Consider the following 17,526-nt stretch of genomic DNA (forward strand, 5'->3'; position numbering starts at 1 on the left):
CCAAAATCGAGCTCTTTGGCATCAACTCAACTCGCCGTGTTTGGAGGAGGAGGAAGGCTGCCTATGACCCCAATAACACCATCCCCACCGTAAAACATGGAGGTGGAAACATTATGCTTTGGGGGTGTTTTTCTGCTAAGGGGACAGGACAACTTCACCGCATCAAAGGGACGATGGACGGGGCCATGTACCGTCAAATCTTGGGTGAGAACCTCCTTTCCTCAGCCAGGGCATTGAAAATGGGTCGTGGATGGGTATTCCAGCATGACAATGACCCAAAACACACGGCCAAGGCAACAAAGGAGTGGCTCAAGAAGAAGCACATTAAGGTCCTGGAGTGGCCTAGCCAGTCTCCAGACCTTAATCCCATAGAAAATCTGTGGAGGGAGCTGAAAGTTCGAGTTGCCAAACGTCAGCCTCGTAACCTTAATGACTTGGAGAAGATCTGCAAAGAGGAGCGGGACAAAATCCCTCCTGAGATGTGTGCAAACCTGGTGGCCAACTACAAGAAACGTCTGACCTCTGTGATTGCCAACAAGGGTTTTGCCACCAAGTACTAAGTCATGTTTTGCAGAGGGGTCAAATACTTATTTCCCTCATTTAAAATGCAAATCAATTCATAACATTTTTGACATGCGTTTTTCTGAATTGTTTTGTTGTTATTCTGTCTCTCACTGTTCAAATAAACCTACCATTAAAATGATAGACTGATCATGTCTTTGTCAGTGGGCAAATGTACAAAATCAGCAAGGGATCAAATACTTTTTTCCCTCACCGTAATATGGACTTGGTATTTTACCAAATAGGGCTATCTTCTGTATACTCCCCTTACCTTGTCACAACACAAGTCATTGTCTCAAACGCATTAAGAAGGAAAGAAATTCCACAAATTAACTTTTAACAAGGCACACCTGTGCAAAACTCTAATCAAGGCAAAGGGTGGCTACTTTGAATATTTTTTTGGTTACTACATGATTCCATATGTGTTATTTCATAGTTTTGATGTCTTCACTATTATTCTACAATGTAAAAAATAGTAAAAATGAAGAAAAACCCTTGAATGACTAGGTGTGTCCAAACCTTTGACTGGTACTGTATATCTAATCTCCCATTCCTCTCAAACATTGTAGAAAAAGCTGTTGTGCAGCTCCAGTCTTGTTTTACACCTCATCATTGTACTGAGACTGCACTCGTGAAGGTGGTAAAATACATTTTAATTGCATCAGACCGAGGCACACCATCGATCACCACGTTCTTTTGGAGAGATTGGAAAACCTAATTGGTCTACACGGACAAGTTCTTCCCTGGTTTAGATCTTATCTGTCGGAAAGATATCAGTTTGTCTCTGTGGATGGTTTGTCCTCTGACAAATCAATTGCAAGTTTCAGTGTTCCTCAAGGTTCTGTTTTAGGACCACCTCTTGGTGATGTCATTCGGACACACAATGACAACTTTCCCTGCTATGCGGACGACACACAGCTGTACATTTCGATGAAACATGGTGAAGCCCCAAAATTGCCTACCCTGGAAGCCTGTGTTTTCAGACATAAGGAAGTGGACGGCGGCAAATGTTTTACTTTTAAACTCTGACCAAATAGAGATGCTAGTTCTAGGTCCCAAGAAACAAAGATATCTCTGTTTGATCTGACAACTAATCTTGATGGTTGTACATTCATCTCAAATTAAACTGTGAAAGACCTCGTTGTTACTCTGGACCCTGATCTCTCTTTGATGAACATATCAATAATATTTCAAGGGCAGCTTTTTTCCATCTTCATAATATTGCAAAGATCCTAAACTTTTTGTCTAAAAAATATGCAGCTAAAAAGCTAATGCATGCTTTTGTCACTTCTAGATTAGACTAATGCAATGCTCTACTCTCCGGCTACCCAGATAAAGCAATAAATAAACTTTAGTTAGTACTAAATATGGCTGCTAGAATCTTGAATAGAATCAAAACATTTGTTCATATTACTCCAGTTCTAGCCTCTTTAGGCTAGAACTGGCTTCCTGTTAAGGCTAGGGCTGATTTCATGGTTTTTCTGCTAACCTACAAAGCATTACAGTGGGGAGAACAAGTACACTGCTCAAAAAAATAAAGGGAACACTTAAACAACACATCCTAGATCTGAATGAATGAAATAATCTTATTAAATACTTTTTTCTTTACATAGTTGAATGTGCTGACAACAAAATCACACAAAAATTATCAATGGAAATCAAATTTATCAACCCATGGAGGTCTGGATTTGGAGTCACCCTCAAAATTAAAGTGGAAAACCACACTACAGGCTGATCCAACTTTGATGTAATGTTCTTAAAACAAGTCAAAATGAGGCTTAGTAGTGTGTGTGGCTTTCACGTGACTGTATGACCTCCCTACAACGCCTGGGCATGCTCCTGATGAGGTGGCGGATGGTCTCCTGAGGGATCTCCTCCCAGACCTGGACTAAAGCATCCGCCAACTCCTGGACAGTCTGTGGTGCAACGTGGCGTTGGTGGATGGAGCGAGACATGATGTCCCAGATGTGCTCAATTGGATTCAGGTCTGGGGAACGGGCGGTCCATAGCATCAATGCCTTCCTCTTGCAGGAACTGCTGACACACTCTAGCCACATGAGGTCTAGCATTGTCTTGCATTAGGAGGAACCCAGGGCCAACCGCACCAGCATATGGTCTCACAAGGGGTCTGAGGATCTCATCTCGGTACCTAATGGCAGTCAGGCTACCTCTGGCGAGCACATGGAGGGCTGTGCGGCCCCCCAAAGAAATGCCACCCCACACCATGACTGACCCACCGCCAAACCGGTCATGCTGGAGGATGTTGCAGGCAGCAGAACGTTCTCCACGGCGTCTCCAGACTCTGTCACGTCTGTCACGTGCTCAGTGTGAACCTGCTTTCATCTGTGAAGAGCACAGGGCGCCAGTGGCGAATTTGCCAATCTTGGTGTTCTCTGGCAAATGCCAGAGAACAAATGCCACCTGTGGACGTCGGGCCCTCATATCACCCTCATGGAGTCTGTTTCTGACCGTTTGAGCAGACACATGCACATTTGTGGCCTGCTGGAGGTCATTTTGCAGGGCTCTGGCAGTGCTCCTCCTGCTCCTCCTTGCACAAAGGCGGAGGTAGCAGTCCTGCTGCTGGGTTGTTGCCCTCCTACGGCCTCCTCCACGTCTCCTGATGTACTGGCCTGTCTCCTGGTAGCGCCTCCATGCTCTGGACACTACGCTGACAGACACAGCAAACCTTCTTGCCACAGCTCGCATTGATGTGCCATCCTGGATGAGCTGCACTACCTAAACCACTTGTGTGGGTTGTAGACTCCGTCTTATGCTACCACTAGAGTGAAAGCACCGTCAGCATTCAAAAGTGACCAAAACATCTGCCAGGAAGCATAGGAACTGAGAAGTGGTCTGTGGTCACCACCTGCAGAACCACTTCTTTATTGGGGGTGTCTTGCTAATTGCCTATAATTTCCACCTGTTGTCTATTTTATTTGCACAACAGCATGTGAAATGTATTGTCAATCAGTGTTGCTTCCTAAGTGGACAGTTTGATTTCACAGAAGTGTGATTGACCTGGAGTTACATTGTGTTGTTTAAGTGTTCCCTTTATTTTTTGAGCAGTGTATGTGATACACTGCTGATTTTGCAGGTTTTCCTACTTACAAAGCATGTAGAGGTCTGTAATATTTATCATAGGTACACTTCAACTGTGAGAGACTGAATCTAAAACAAAAATCCAGAAAATCACATTGTATGATTTTTAAGTAATTAATTTGCATTTTATTGCATGACATAAGTATTTGATCACCTACCAACCAGTAAGAATTCCGTCTCTCACAGACCTGATAGTTTTTCTTTAACCCTCCCGTTGTCCTAGGGTCAAAATGACCCGCCACTGTGTTGAACCAACTTTCTTTAATTTTTATATTTTTGGGATCATTTGTGAGAAGGAGGCAGTGAGACTTTAAAGAAAGCATCACTGCCTCCTTCTCACAAATGATCCAAAAAATATAAAAATTAAAGAAAGTTGGTTCAACACAGTGGCAGGTCATTTTGACCCTAGGACAACGGGAGGGTTAAGAAGCTCTCCTGTTCTCCACTCATTACCCCTATTAACTGCACCTGTTTGAACTCGTTACCTGTATAAAAGACACCTGTCCACACACTCAATCAAACAGACTCCAACCTCTCCACAATGGCCAAGACCAGAGGGCTGTGTAAGGACATCAGGGATAAAATTGTACACCTGCACAAGACTGGGATGGGCTACAGGACAATAGGCAAGCAGCTTGGTGAGAAGGCAACAACTGTTGGCGCAATTATTAGAAAATGGAAGAAGTTCAAGATGACGGTCAATCACCCTCGGTTTGGGGCTCCATGCAAGATCTCACCTCGTGCGGCATCAATGATCATGAGGAAGGTGAGGGACCCTCTGTAGTGTCTTGCGGTCGGAGGCCGAGCAGTTGCCATACCAGGCGGTGATGCAACCAGTCAGGATGCTCTCGTTGGTGCAGCTGTATAACTTTTTGAGGATCTGAGGACCCATGCCTAATCTTTTCAGTCTCCTGAGGGGGAATAGGCTTTGTCGTGCCCTCTTCACAACTTTCTTGGTGTGTTTGGACCATGATAGTTCATTGGTGACGTGGACACCAAGGAACTTGAAGCTCTCAACCTGTTCCACTACAGCCCGTCGATGAGAATGGGGGCGTGCTCAGTCCTCTTTTTTTTCCTGTAGTCCACAATCATCTCCTTTGTCTTGGTCACGTTGAGGGAGAGGTTGTTATCCTGGCAACACACGGCCAGGTCTCTGACCTCCTCCCTATACGCTGTCTCATTGTTGTCGGTGATCAGGCCTACCACTGTTGTGTCGTCGGCAAACATAATGATGGCGTTGGAGTCGTGCCTGGCCATGCAGTCATGGGTGAACAGGGAGTACAGGAGGGGACTGAGCACGCATCCCTGAGGGGCCCCCGTGTTGAGAATCAGTATGGCAGATGTGTTGTTACCTACCCTTACCACCTGGGGTCGGCCCATCAGGAAGTCCAGGATCCAGTTGAAGAGGGAGATGTTTAGTCCCAGGATCCTTAGCTTAGTGATGAGCTTTGAGGGCACTATGGTGTTGAACGCTGAGCTGTAGTCAAAGAATAGCATTCTCACGTAGGTGTTCCTCTTGTGTAGGTGGGAAAGGGCAGTGTGGAGTGCAATAGAGATTGTCTCATCTGTGGATCTGTTGGGGCGGTATGCAAATTGAAGTGGGGTCTATGTTTTCTGGGATAATGGTGTTGATATGAGCCATGACCAGCCTTTCAAAGCACTTCATGGCTACAGACGTCAGTGCTACGGGTCGGTAGTCATTTAGGCAGGTTATCTTAGTGTCCTTGGGCACGGGGACTATGGTGGTCTGCTTGAAACATGTTGGTATTACAGACTCAGTCAGGTACATGTTGAAAATGTCGGCGAAGACACTTGCCAGTTGGTCAGCACATGCTCGGAATACACGTCCTGATAATCCGTCTGGCCATGCGGCCTTGTGAATGTTGACCAGCTTAAAAGTCTTACTCACATCGGCTACGGAGAGCGTAATCACATAGTCATCCGTAACAGCTGGTGCTTTCATGCATGCTTCAGTGTTGCTTGCCTCGAAGTGAGCATAGAAGTGGTTTAGCTGGTCTGGTAGGCCTGTGTCACTGGGCAGCTCGCGGCTGTGCTTCCCTTTGTAGTCTGTAATAGTTTTCAAGCCCTGCCACATTCGACGAGCGTCAGAGCCGGTGTAGTATTGACTCTTTGCCTGTTTGATGGTTTGTCGGAGGGCATAGCTGGATTTCTTATAAGCGTCCGGGTTAGAGTCCCGCTCCTTGAAAGCGGCAGCTCTACCCTTTAGCTCAGTGTGGATGTTGCCTGTAATCCATGGCTTCTGGTATGTACGTACGGTCACTGTGGGGACGACGTCATCAATGCACTTATTGATGAAGCCAGTGACTGATGTGGTGTACTCCTCAATGATATTTGAAGAATCCCAGAACTTGTTCCAGTCTGTGCTTGCAAAACAGTCCTGTAGCTTAGCATCTGCGTCATCTGACCACATTTTTTATTAACCGAGTCACTTGTGTGTCCTGCTTTAGGTTTTGCTTATAAGCAGGAATCAGGAGGATAAAGTTATGGTCAGATTTGCCAAATGGAGGGCGAGGGAGAGCTTTGTATGCATCTCTGTGTGTCGAGTAAAGGTGGTCTAGAGTTTATTTTCCTCTGGTTGCACATTTAACATGCTGGTAGAACGGATTTAAGTTTCCCTGCATTAAAGTCCCCGTCCACTAGGAGCGCTGCCTCTGGATGAGCATTTTCCTGTTTAGTTATGGCCTTATACAGCTCATTGAGTGTAATCTTAATGCCAGCATTGGTTTGTGGTGGTAAATAGACAGCTATGAAAAATATAGATGAAAACTCTTGGTAAATAGTGTGGTCTACAGCTTATCATAAGGTACTCTACCTCAGGCGAGCAAAACCTTGAGACTTCCTTAGTATTTGATTTTGTGCACCAGCTGTTGTTTACAAATATACACAGACCGCCACCTCTTGTCTTACCGGAGTCAGCCGTTCTATCCTGCCGATGTAGCGTATAGCCTGCTAGCTGTATGTTGTCCATGTCGTCGTTCAGCCACGACTCTGTGAAACATAAGATATAACAGTTTTTAATGTCCCGTTGGTAGGATAGTCGTAGGTCATCTAATTTATTTTCCATGATTGAAGATTGGCTAATAGGATTGATGGAAGAGGCAGTTTACTCGCTCGCCGTCGGATCTTTACGAGGCACCCCGACCTACTTCCACGATATCTCTGTCTCTTTCTCCTGCGAATGACGGGGATTTGGGTCTTGTCGGGTGTCTGTAGGATATCCTTCGCAGCCGCCTCGTTGAAGAAAAAATCTTCGTCCAATACGATGTGAGTAATCGCTGTCCTGATATCCAGAAGCTCTTTTTGGTTATAAGAGACGATGGCAGAAATATTATGTACAGAATATATTACAAATAACGCGAAAAAACACTCATAATAGTACAATTGGTTAGAGGTCTGTAAAAAGGCAGCCATCTTCTCCGGCGCCATCAGAATATTATTCACAAGTAGAAAGTTGTTGAAATGAAAACTAAGATTTACTAGAAATTGACAGAACTTCCATCGAGCCTACTAGAGGAATGGAGAGGGGCAGGCAGTCGACTGGCTGACCATGGTCAATCAAACTACTATTAATTTCAAATAAAAAGCCTGCCGAGATTAAAATGCTGATTAAAAGCATCACTTTTCTTTTTTTTCTTCTCAATAATGATAGCAGAGTCTGACACAATTTGCTGAAAGTGCATTCGGAAAGTATTAAGACCCTTTGACTTTTTCCACATTTTTTTACTTTACAGCCTTATTCTGAAATGGATTAAATAGTTTATTCTCCTCATCAATCTACACACAATACCCCATAATGATAAAACAAAAACTGGTTTTAAGAAATGTTCGCAAATGTATTACAAATAAAAAACGGAAATATCACATGTACATGTCAGACTCCTTACTCAGTACTTTGTTGAAGCGCCTTTGGCAGCAATTACAGCCTCTAGTCTTCTTGGGTATGACGCTACAAGCTTGGCACACCTGTACTTGGGGAGTTACTCCCATTTTTCTCTGCAGATCCTCTCAATCTTGGTGGTTCCAAACTTATTCCATTTAAGAATGATGGAGGCCACTGTGTTCTTGGGACCTTCAATGCTTCAGAAATGTTTTGGTACCCTTCCCCAGATCTGTGCCTCGACACAATCCTGTCTCAGAGCTCTACTGACAATTCCTTCGACCTCATTGCTTGGTTTTTGCTCTGACATGCACTGTCAACTGTTGGACGTTATATAGACAGGTGTGTGCCTTTCCAAATCATGTCCAATTATTTTTAATTTACCACAGGTGGACTCCAATCAAGTTGTAGAAACATCTCAAGGATGATCAATGGAAACAGGATGCACCTGAGCTCAATTTCGAGTCTCATAGCAAAGGGTCTGAATACTTATGTAAATAAGGTATTTCTGTTTTTTTAATTTTTATAAATCTTTCAAAAAAAAAGTTTTCACTTTGTCATTATGGGGTATTGATGAGTATTTTTATTTATTTAATCCATTAGTCATATAGCAGACACTCTTATCCAGAGCAATTAGGGTTAAGTGCCTTGCTTAAGGGCAAATCGACAGATTTTTCACCTAGTCGGCTCGGGGATTAGAACCAGCGACCTTTCGGATACTGGCACAAAGCTCTTAACCACTGAGATCATTAGCAAAGACACCACTAGACAAGCACTTGTGGGGGCTATTTGTCAGAATTACGTGAATCAATTAGGAATTTGCTGGATTTTTTTACATTCATCTGTGTGGGTTTTGCAATCAGTTGAGTAGGGTTAAAGTCAAGACAAATATTCTTAAAATGGTCTGAGGCTGGGGTAAGCCAAAACTGAACAAAAATATAAATGCAACATGAAACCATTTCAAATATTTTACTGAGTTACAGTCCATATGAGGAAATCAGTCAAATGAAATAAATTAATTAGGCCCTAATCTATGGATTTCACATGACTGGGAATACAGATAGGCAAAAAATGGGCCTCACAATGGGCCTCAGGATCTCGTCACGGTATTTCTGTGCATTCAAATTGCCATCGATAAATTGCAATTGTGTTCGTTGTCCGTAGCTTATGCCTGCCCATACCATAACCCCACCGCCACCATGGGGCACTCTGTTCACAACGTTGACATCAGCAAACCGCTCACCTACACAATGCCATACACGTGGTCTGCGATTGTGAGGCCAGTTGGACATACTGTCCCACAACAAATTACGACATTGGAGGCGGTTTATGGTAGAGAAATGAACAATAAATTATCTGGTAACAGCTCTGCTGGACATTCATGAAGTCAGCATGCCAATTGCACGCTCCCTCAAAACTTGAGACATCTGTGGCATTATGTTGTGTGACAAAACTGCAAATTTTAGAGTGTCCTTTCATTGTCCCCTGCACGAGGTGCACCTGTGTAATGATCATGCTATTTAATCAGCTTCTTGATATGCCACACCTGTCAGGTGGATGGATTATCTTGGCATAGGAGAAATGCTTACTAACAGGGATGTAAACAAATGTGTGGACAAAATTTGAGAGAAATAAGCTTTTTGTGCGGATAGAACATTTCTAGGATATTTTACTTCAGCTCATGAAACAGGGGACACTTATTTTGTTACTACATGATTTCATATGTGTTATTTCATAGTTTTGATGTCTTCACTATTATTCTACAATGTAGAAAATATTAAAAATAAAGAAAAACCCTTGAATGAGTAGGTGTGTCCAAGCTTTTGACTGGTACTGTATATAGCCACCCCTCTCCTTTTTTACAGTATGCCACACCTGAAGATGTTGTAATCAGCAATGTCAATGTCCTTATCCTCGATCGAGACATTTAGCCAAGTCTATGTGAGAACCAAAACATATGGGCTCATGTCATGCACCCAGATACCAAGAAGGTCCATCATTGACATCAAACTTCGTATATTGATATGTAACGGTGGTGGTATCCATATTTGTGGTACTTGATATAATAGCACTGGACGAGCTTACCTCAGTGGGCTTCCCAATTAGCCTAACAGTTGCAGAGCTAACAGTGTAATTCAACTTCATGGTCACAAGATTATTACTGATAATACCCCTGGGAATATGGATATCTGTAGAAGTACAATGATAACTCTGGGAAATAGTGGGAATGGGAAGAATTACTTTAACAATGTTTTATAAGAGCCTCCTTCATGTTGGCCGAGATAACTCTTGCCCCTCTCCTATTTGGATGCAAGCCATCCCTCTTGTAAAACTGGGGCCTCTCCCAGAAGTTGTCAAAATTGTCAATGAACTCCAAATTCATCAAGGAACAGTAGGATTTAAGCCAGTAGTGTAGACCGAGGAGACGACTAAAGCGATCAATTCCGCAACCTATTGTTCGTGGAGGCCCGGAAATGAGAACCCACTTGTCGGTCTCCTTTAGCCTGCCTATGAGCACTTTGAAGTCATCTTTTAATTGCTCTGACTTATGAAGTTTGATATCGCTTGTACCAAAATGAATGACTACTGTGTGATTTCCTCAAGAGCCTATGCATACTGTATCCCAATGTTGGGATAGTTACCACTTTATAATTATAATGTTATTAATGTTATATTAGAACATGTAATGTGCAAAAATATTCAAGGAAAATTAACATGTGCAGTGTACAAACTTAACATGATAAACAGGAATTACATTTACTCTCACTGGTGGCTAACAATAACTATCTGAAAGCCACGCCCCTAATAGGCCACAGCTCCTGGAAATAACCTATGGATTACATTAAAAAAGACCCAGCTGCTGGGTCAACCCAGCATGAATATGAATAGAAACACAACTGATGATTAAATTAACCCATGTTTGGGCTATCAAAACAACCCAACATGTTGGGTTATTCACACAACCCAACTGGCTGGGTCAAAATACCCCAGCATGTGTTCTGTCCAATATTTACCCAGCGCTGGGTTACCAAATAACCCAAATTGGGTTGTTTTTAACCCAGCATTTTTTACAGTGTAGACACACTGCTCCACCACCTCATTACTATACCAGCCAATTTTTGAGTCCCAAATGGCACCCTATTCCCTATAGTGTACTTATTTTGAACAAGACCCATAGGGCTCTGGTCAAAGTATGTAGGGAATGGGTGCCATTTGGGACACAGTCATTCACGGTTCACACAGGGAGACACACATGAGTCAACTACTATGGGCTCTTCTATAGTCACATGTAGCTCAGTTGGTAGAGCACGGCGCTTGCAATGCCAGGGTTGTGGGTTCGATTGCCACGGGGGACCAGTATGAAAATGTATGCACTCACTAACTGTAAGTTGCTCTGGATAAGAGCGTCTGCTAAAATGTAAATGTTCTCTGGTTGCCATGTCAACTCCTTCTCATATGCCAGTGGGGGATTTGTACTGGAGTCTAGGCAAGACGTGACAACTAGTATGTTGGCGCTTTGTCAACATTGTTTTATAGTCACTGGTCACAAGGCATGGACTATCTTGTGAATGGTCTAAGACTACGGAATGATTATGTTACCATTGCATGACTAGAGGTTGGAAATTATTGTATGGATGTTTGGAGGGGAGATGATGATGATGATGATGTTCTTTGAATGTTTATTGAATGTTCTAATCTAATGTTAGCTAATGTCCTAGGAATGTCCTAGGTTTGCTGGGTACCAGACCCTTCACAAAATTTGCTGCCTTGCTAAAATTTGTTTTGTAGATATTGCTACAATTGTGTCCACGTAACGTAATAACTGCACTGTACAATCTACACAGCACAACCTGTGCACTAAAGTGCACTCTAACCTTTCAACTCTCGAAGTCGGTAATACACACTGAATGAGTCCCTCGATGATGCCAGCTTCCAGATTTGCAACAAAATTGATTATTTATTAATTCATTATAGTAATTATGAGGTAAAAATCAATCATCAGATATTTGATACCAGGGCGAGAGTCGCTCTAGAATGCTCTCTCAGGAGATGGTGTGCATTTCAACAAGTCAGGAATGTAATTAGCCTTTAGCCCCCGAGCCTGCTGTGTTTAGGTTAACCTCCTCAAAACTACCTGCATGGGCGTCATTGACACCAGTCTGGTCGGCTGCCAATGACGCAGAAAGATAGAAATAGATTATGCTTTGTGTAAAGGTATAAATATTTCATAAAGGACTTGGGAGGAGATACACTAAATGGTTTCCTAAGTGAAAATGGTTTTGAATATCTATCTAGTAATCATTAAACAGGCCTTATGCACAGCCTCCAATTTATGTCAAATCAAATCCCTCTTAACCCTTGAACACACACAGTGTGTGTGTGTGTGTGTGTGTGTGTGTGTGTGTGTGTGTGTGTGTGTGTGTGTGTGTGTGTGTGTGTGTGTGTGTGTGTGTGTGTGTGTGTGTGTGTGTGTGTGTGTGTGTGTGTGCATTAACACTCACAAACCACTTTCTTCACCTACCCATGAATTAACACTGTTGGTCTTTCCTCACATTGGAAGTGTGAGAATCTGTCTCTGCACCACGTGCTCTCACCACTGGTGTCCCCCAGGGCTAAGTTCTAGGCCCTCTCCTATTCTCTTTATACACCAAGTCACTTGGCTCTGTCATATCCTCACATGGTCTCTCCTATCATTGCTACGCAGATGACACGCAATTCATTTTCTCCTTTCCCCCTTCTGATAACCAGGTGGCGAATCGCAGCTCTGCATGTCTGGCAGACATATCAGTGTGGATGTCGGATCACCACCTCAAGCTGAACCTCGGCAAGACGGAGCTGCTCTTCCTCCCGGGGAAGGACTGCCCGCTCCATGATCTCACCATCACGGTTGACAACTCCATTGTGTCCTCCTCCCAGAGTGCAAAGAACCTTGGCATGACCCTGGACAACACCCTGTCGTTCTCCGCTAACATCAAAGCGGTGACCCAATCCTGCAGGTTCATGCTCTACAACTTTCGCAGAGTATGACCCTACCTTACACAGAAAGCGGCACAGGTCCTAATCCAGGCACAGTCATCTCCCATCTGGATTACTGCAACTCGCTGTTGGCTGGGCTCCCTGCCTGTGCCATTAAACCCCTACAACTTATCCAGAACGCTGCAGCCCGTCTGGTGTTCAATCTTCCCAAGTTCTCTCATGTCACTCTGCTCCTCCGCACACTCCACTGGCTTCCAGTTGAAGCTCGTATCTACTACAAAACCATGATGCTTGCCTACGGAGCTGTGAGGGGAACGGAATCTCCTTACCTTCAGGTTCTGATCAGACCCTACACCCAAATGAGGGCACTATGTTCATCCACCTCTTGCCTGCTAGCCCCCCTACCTCTACGGAAGCACAGTTCCCGCTCAGCCCAGTCAAAACTATTCGCTGCTCTGGCACCCCAATGGTGGAACAAGCTCCCCCACGACGCCAGGACATCGGAGTCACTGACCACCTTCCGGAGACACTTGAAACCTTACCTCTTTAAGGAATACCTGGAATAGTATTAAAGTAATCCTTCTACCCCCCCTCCCGCACCCCTCCATAAAAAAAAAATAGGGTGGTTGTCCCACTGGCTATCATAAGTTGAATGCACCAATTTGTAAGTCGCTCTGGATAAGAGCGTCTGATAAATGGCGTAAATGTAAAAAGTGATTAACTCAAAATGTCTATCGCTATTTTCAGGTGTTGCATGTATTACTGTGTATGATCGTGTAAGGTTGTCTACAATGCAGTAAGTATGCTTAGGCTTTCTCACTTCTCAACATGTAGCGTTAGACTAATTCAAGGATAAAGTCAGCCAAGAGAATAGTCTCTTTTTACCATTCAAATTAGCGCAGGCAAAAAGGCAGCCTTGGGTTCACACTCCACTATTCTGCTAATTGGCCTGTTTGGGGAATGGTGCTCTAAAAACTCTCAACTTCCTCCAAGCTGCAATGTGTTCATATGAAGACACTTGCATGATCTCTTTCTCTCTCTCTTTCTTACATACACATAGCCACACACACACACACCCGACTGTCCTCAATATGCAGGCATACAACCAACCATCAAGTTCCCTGTTGTCCCCATGTACTCCGCAAACCAGCATTTACAGGCATCCCCACAGACCCCATTGTCCTTGAATACCCTGACAAAGCTTTATCTCTCTGACATGCACACACATAGTGTATGTCCTTGCCTGGCTACCCAGACTCGGTCAAATGCTACACCATGGCCACAGATGTTAGTTTCTTCTCCGCAATGAGTCTGGATCTGAGTACCTCCCCGACCCTTCACCGAATCCGAACACATTTGGTGAAGTATGATTGGTCCAGAAACCGATGGGTTGGGCCAGAGCTAGAACACACTTGGGTAAAGCGGTGGTTTGAAAATTCATCATTGGCTTTGATACTCTGATTGGTTAGAGACGATCCAATCGCTGATGACTTTATTTTGTACAATGCCCCCCGTGCCCCTCGTCACCACAAACAACTTCAATCATGGCAGTCTCAGACTAAAGTATGTAGTGAATGACAGACCAGCGGAAGAATTTAGTGTGAGTCATCACTCGTCAGGCTACATTTGTTCAAGGGTTAAGAGGGATTCAATTTTACATAAGGCACAAACACACACACATGCACACGCACAGACAGACAAACAAGGCCAACTCCCTTATATGCTTCCATGTGCACTCAGATGGTTATGTACTCACTGACTGTGTACAGAACAACCTATTTAACATAAAAGTATTGTTTACGTGTAGCTAATGGTGTCCTCATAATACCTCACCCTTGCTGCGAGAGAGCGAGAGAAACATAATATTTATGGATGAACGAGCATTCGAGTCTGTGTGAGGGGGGGAATGTGTCCTTGGTTTGAACACTACACTATAATGGAAAAATGTAAATTTTACAGATTTTGTATTTATTATTAACTGTAAAATACTCATTTTACTGCAGCATACTGTAAATTATGGTGTTTTGTGGCAAAATGTTGTTTGTGGGGAAATAATTGCTGTATTTCAAATGGCACTATAATTCCACCCCACAAAATACAGTACCGTACCATATCTTTGGAGCGCCAAAAAACGTTTGACCACCAGTGGGTGAATGATATTGTTGTTTCTGTCTCATTAACATATTTTGAGGCGTGCCTTGTAAGAGGTTATATTTGTTGCACCTGTGAGTGAGAATGCTGTACCAATTTAACTCCTATGTGGTTATAGGGCCCTATCAATTTAAAATGTATAGAGGACAGATTGGAGTGGCAGCAAGTCTCAAACCTTAAACGGTTGAGCATTTTGCCATATCCTTTTGATCTGTTTTGCCCTGTAGTCATTGCCAGTTAGGAAGCCTTTTGTTAAGTGATATACAACGCCAAATATTCATTAATATGCTGCAATGTTTGTAAACACTTTATCTAGCAGCCAACCTGCTTGCATCAATCCCTTGTAATTACAGTAAAATAATGTGAAATACAAACCCCTCTCCTCAACAAATTTAACTCATCCATTCATTCATTCATTCCGATTACTTTAGCATTTACTTTTTTGTACAATATAATACAGTACATTTTAAGCTATTGTACTGTGGGTCATTACACAGTACTTGCTTTGATCCCGTATTTATATTACAGTAGGTGTACTGTAATATGAAATACATAATTTTACTTGCCACCGAGCTGTCTGTAAGCTACTGTCAAATTCATGGTAACCCCTTTACAGTGTCGTGTTATTTGTCTATGAATAACTGACCGACAGAAAAAGAAAAACAAGCATGCCATTGGAGGAGACTGATAAATTAGTGTTTAGGCTATTATATCATAGGTACAGTGTACTATACAGGCATAATATATACTATGTTTGAGTGCTTTGTTATTATGGTCATATCACTTTTAAAGACAGGAAATGCAAATGCTTATTATCTAGTCCAATAAATAACTGCAACACAGAGTCAAAGCAATTGTAGGCTAAATCAATTATTTGTATTAGTTGGTTATCATTGTATTTGTATGGTGGAGTTAAGATCTGTTATCCCACCCAGGCAATGAACAGTTGGCCTATACTACAGAAGAACGAACCATAAGGAGAAATGGAGCTGCACGCACCGTCACGAGGTCAAAGATGTTTGGCTGAATTTTGACACCACATTTGGCCACGAAAACAGTGGCCTGTTTGTGCCATTAGACTAGGCCTACAAGCTGGGGCTTCCCAATGCATCGGCTCCAATTTCCGTTATAAAAAGAAGCGGTAAAAATAACAGTGCCTTTGTGTCCAATAGCTTATCAATTATTACTGGGTTTACGTTGTGTATCGCGCTATGGCAACAATAGCCTTCCCAACCTGTAAGGTTCAGCTGTGACTAAAGCCGAAACCCGTTCATTCCAAGGCCAAGCATTAAACAGACTGACCATTCCAGTCAGTTCAACGTCTAGTTTTGATGTACATTTGGTTGAAACAACAAAAAATGTCACCATGTCATTGGATTTAGGTAAAAAATGTGTTGAAAAATATACTAAATGTCCTTAACGTTTATATATTTTTGCAAACCCAATCAGTTTTCCACGTTGATTCAACGTCTTCACATATATTTGTTTGGTTGAAATGACGTGAAACAAGGTTGATTCAACCAGTTTTTTCCCAGTGGGTTGTGTGGGTCGGAATGAAAGCAAAACCTCTCTCTCTCTCTCAATCTCTCTCGCTCTCTCGCTCTTTCTCTCCAGAATTATTTTTTCCTCCAATCAGCGTTGTATAATTACCGAGAACCCCTCCCCCTCTTACGCATCCGACACCACGTGATCATAACCAGACTTCTAACCTGCTGCTTGTCCGCGCAACGCTGATTCCAGATATAGAGAGATGAGGAGGGGAGCGCAACTAACGGACTCACTGAGCGTCTGAACACCACTAACCGACCGCTTATCAAGGAAGCCGGTGGCATTTCTGGATATTACTAGGACGTCGCCGTATCGAAACCGTGGGATATAAATATTATTTTAGTTTCTATTTCTTCCTTCCTTCCACCCACCTCTTTCTTTTTATTTGTTATTTTCTCCCCTCATTGTTGAACATCATCCACTACCTGCCTGCCCGTCCTATTACGCTGATTTACCTGGCTACCCCCCTCCCCCCAACCTTAGCACCCGAACCCCCTTCATATTGTAGCTGCACCACCTTGGATCGGGCGGAACCGTTGGTTCATCACTTCATGGGGCACGCTTTCTTGCACGGAAAATGTCCCTTTCTTGGTCAGTGAGCGCCCTGCTGAAACAGCTAACGTCTGGACCGGAGCTGTTGGTGCGTGTCTTCCTCTTCTGCCAAGCTCGCTTGTCTTCTTGGGGGACGCCGCTGAACTGAAATGGGTCTGTCGGTGGCGGCGGAGCCCCGACGCCCGAACCAGTGGAGCCGGACAGTGGGAGATTGGTTCTGGATCACCATCGTTTCGTTTCTCGCCACTTTACCTGTAGAGCAACTTTGCGCTTTCCCGTCTTCCCTGAGCGACTGTCAGACGCCTACCGGCTGGAACTGCTCCGGTAAGAACACCGATGAGTCCGGGGCATTTATTTGGGCTACATTATTATTATTATCGCTTGTCTGTCTGTTCCAGGTGTGCACCTTGTTGTGCAGCGCGACTGTAACGGTCGTAACGGTAATAACTTAGTCCGCATGCAAATGGCAATTTGGGGTGGATAAGCTTATAAGTTATCGAGGACACCGTCTGCAAATAGCATCGTTTGGGTTTTAGAGAAAACATTCTTCCAAATTGCTGAGGAGTGAGGATGGTCATCAGCCCTTGAGATCTCGGGAATTTCAGGTTTGCCTAAGGTCCCCTTATATTATAATAGTCTATGGTTTTCTCATCGATAACGTACATATACATTCATTTGCAAACAAATTATGCTAAAGAAGGTTCCCTGAAAATGCACAATGATGCAAATGTCCATGAAAT

The 17,526-nt window shown here is 43.5% G+C and overlaps 1 protein-coding gene across 1 annotated transcript in view; it reads left to right on the top strand.

Annotated features, from left to right (window-relative positions):
• Window positions 1-16,702: 16,702 nt before the first annotated feature.
• The window catches only part of LOC121536215 (tomoregulin-2-like), a 185,072-nt gene continuing 184,248 nt past the window's right edge, over window positions 16,703-17,526 (top strand). Inside the window, exon 1 of the mRNA XM_045206416.1 lies at window positions 16,703-17,110. Coding sequence (XP_045062351.1) covers window positions 16,936-17,110 — 175 coding nt within the window. The 5' untranslated portion in view covers window positions 16,703-16,935. The remainder of the gene's footprint in view (window positions 17,111-17,526) is intronic.

The sequence above is a fragment of the Coregonus clupeaformis genome, chromosome 23 (genome assembly GCF_020615455.1).
Source record: "Coregonus clupeaformis isolate EN_2021a chromosome 23, ASM2061545v1, whole genome shotgun sequence".
NCBI classification, from domain to species: domain Eukaryota; kingdom Metazoa; phylum Chordata; class Actinopteri; order Salmoniformes; family Salmonidae; genus Coregonus; species Coregonus clupeaformis.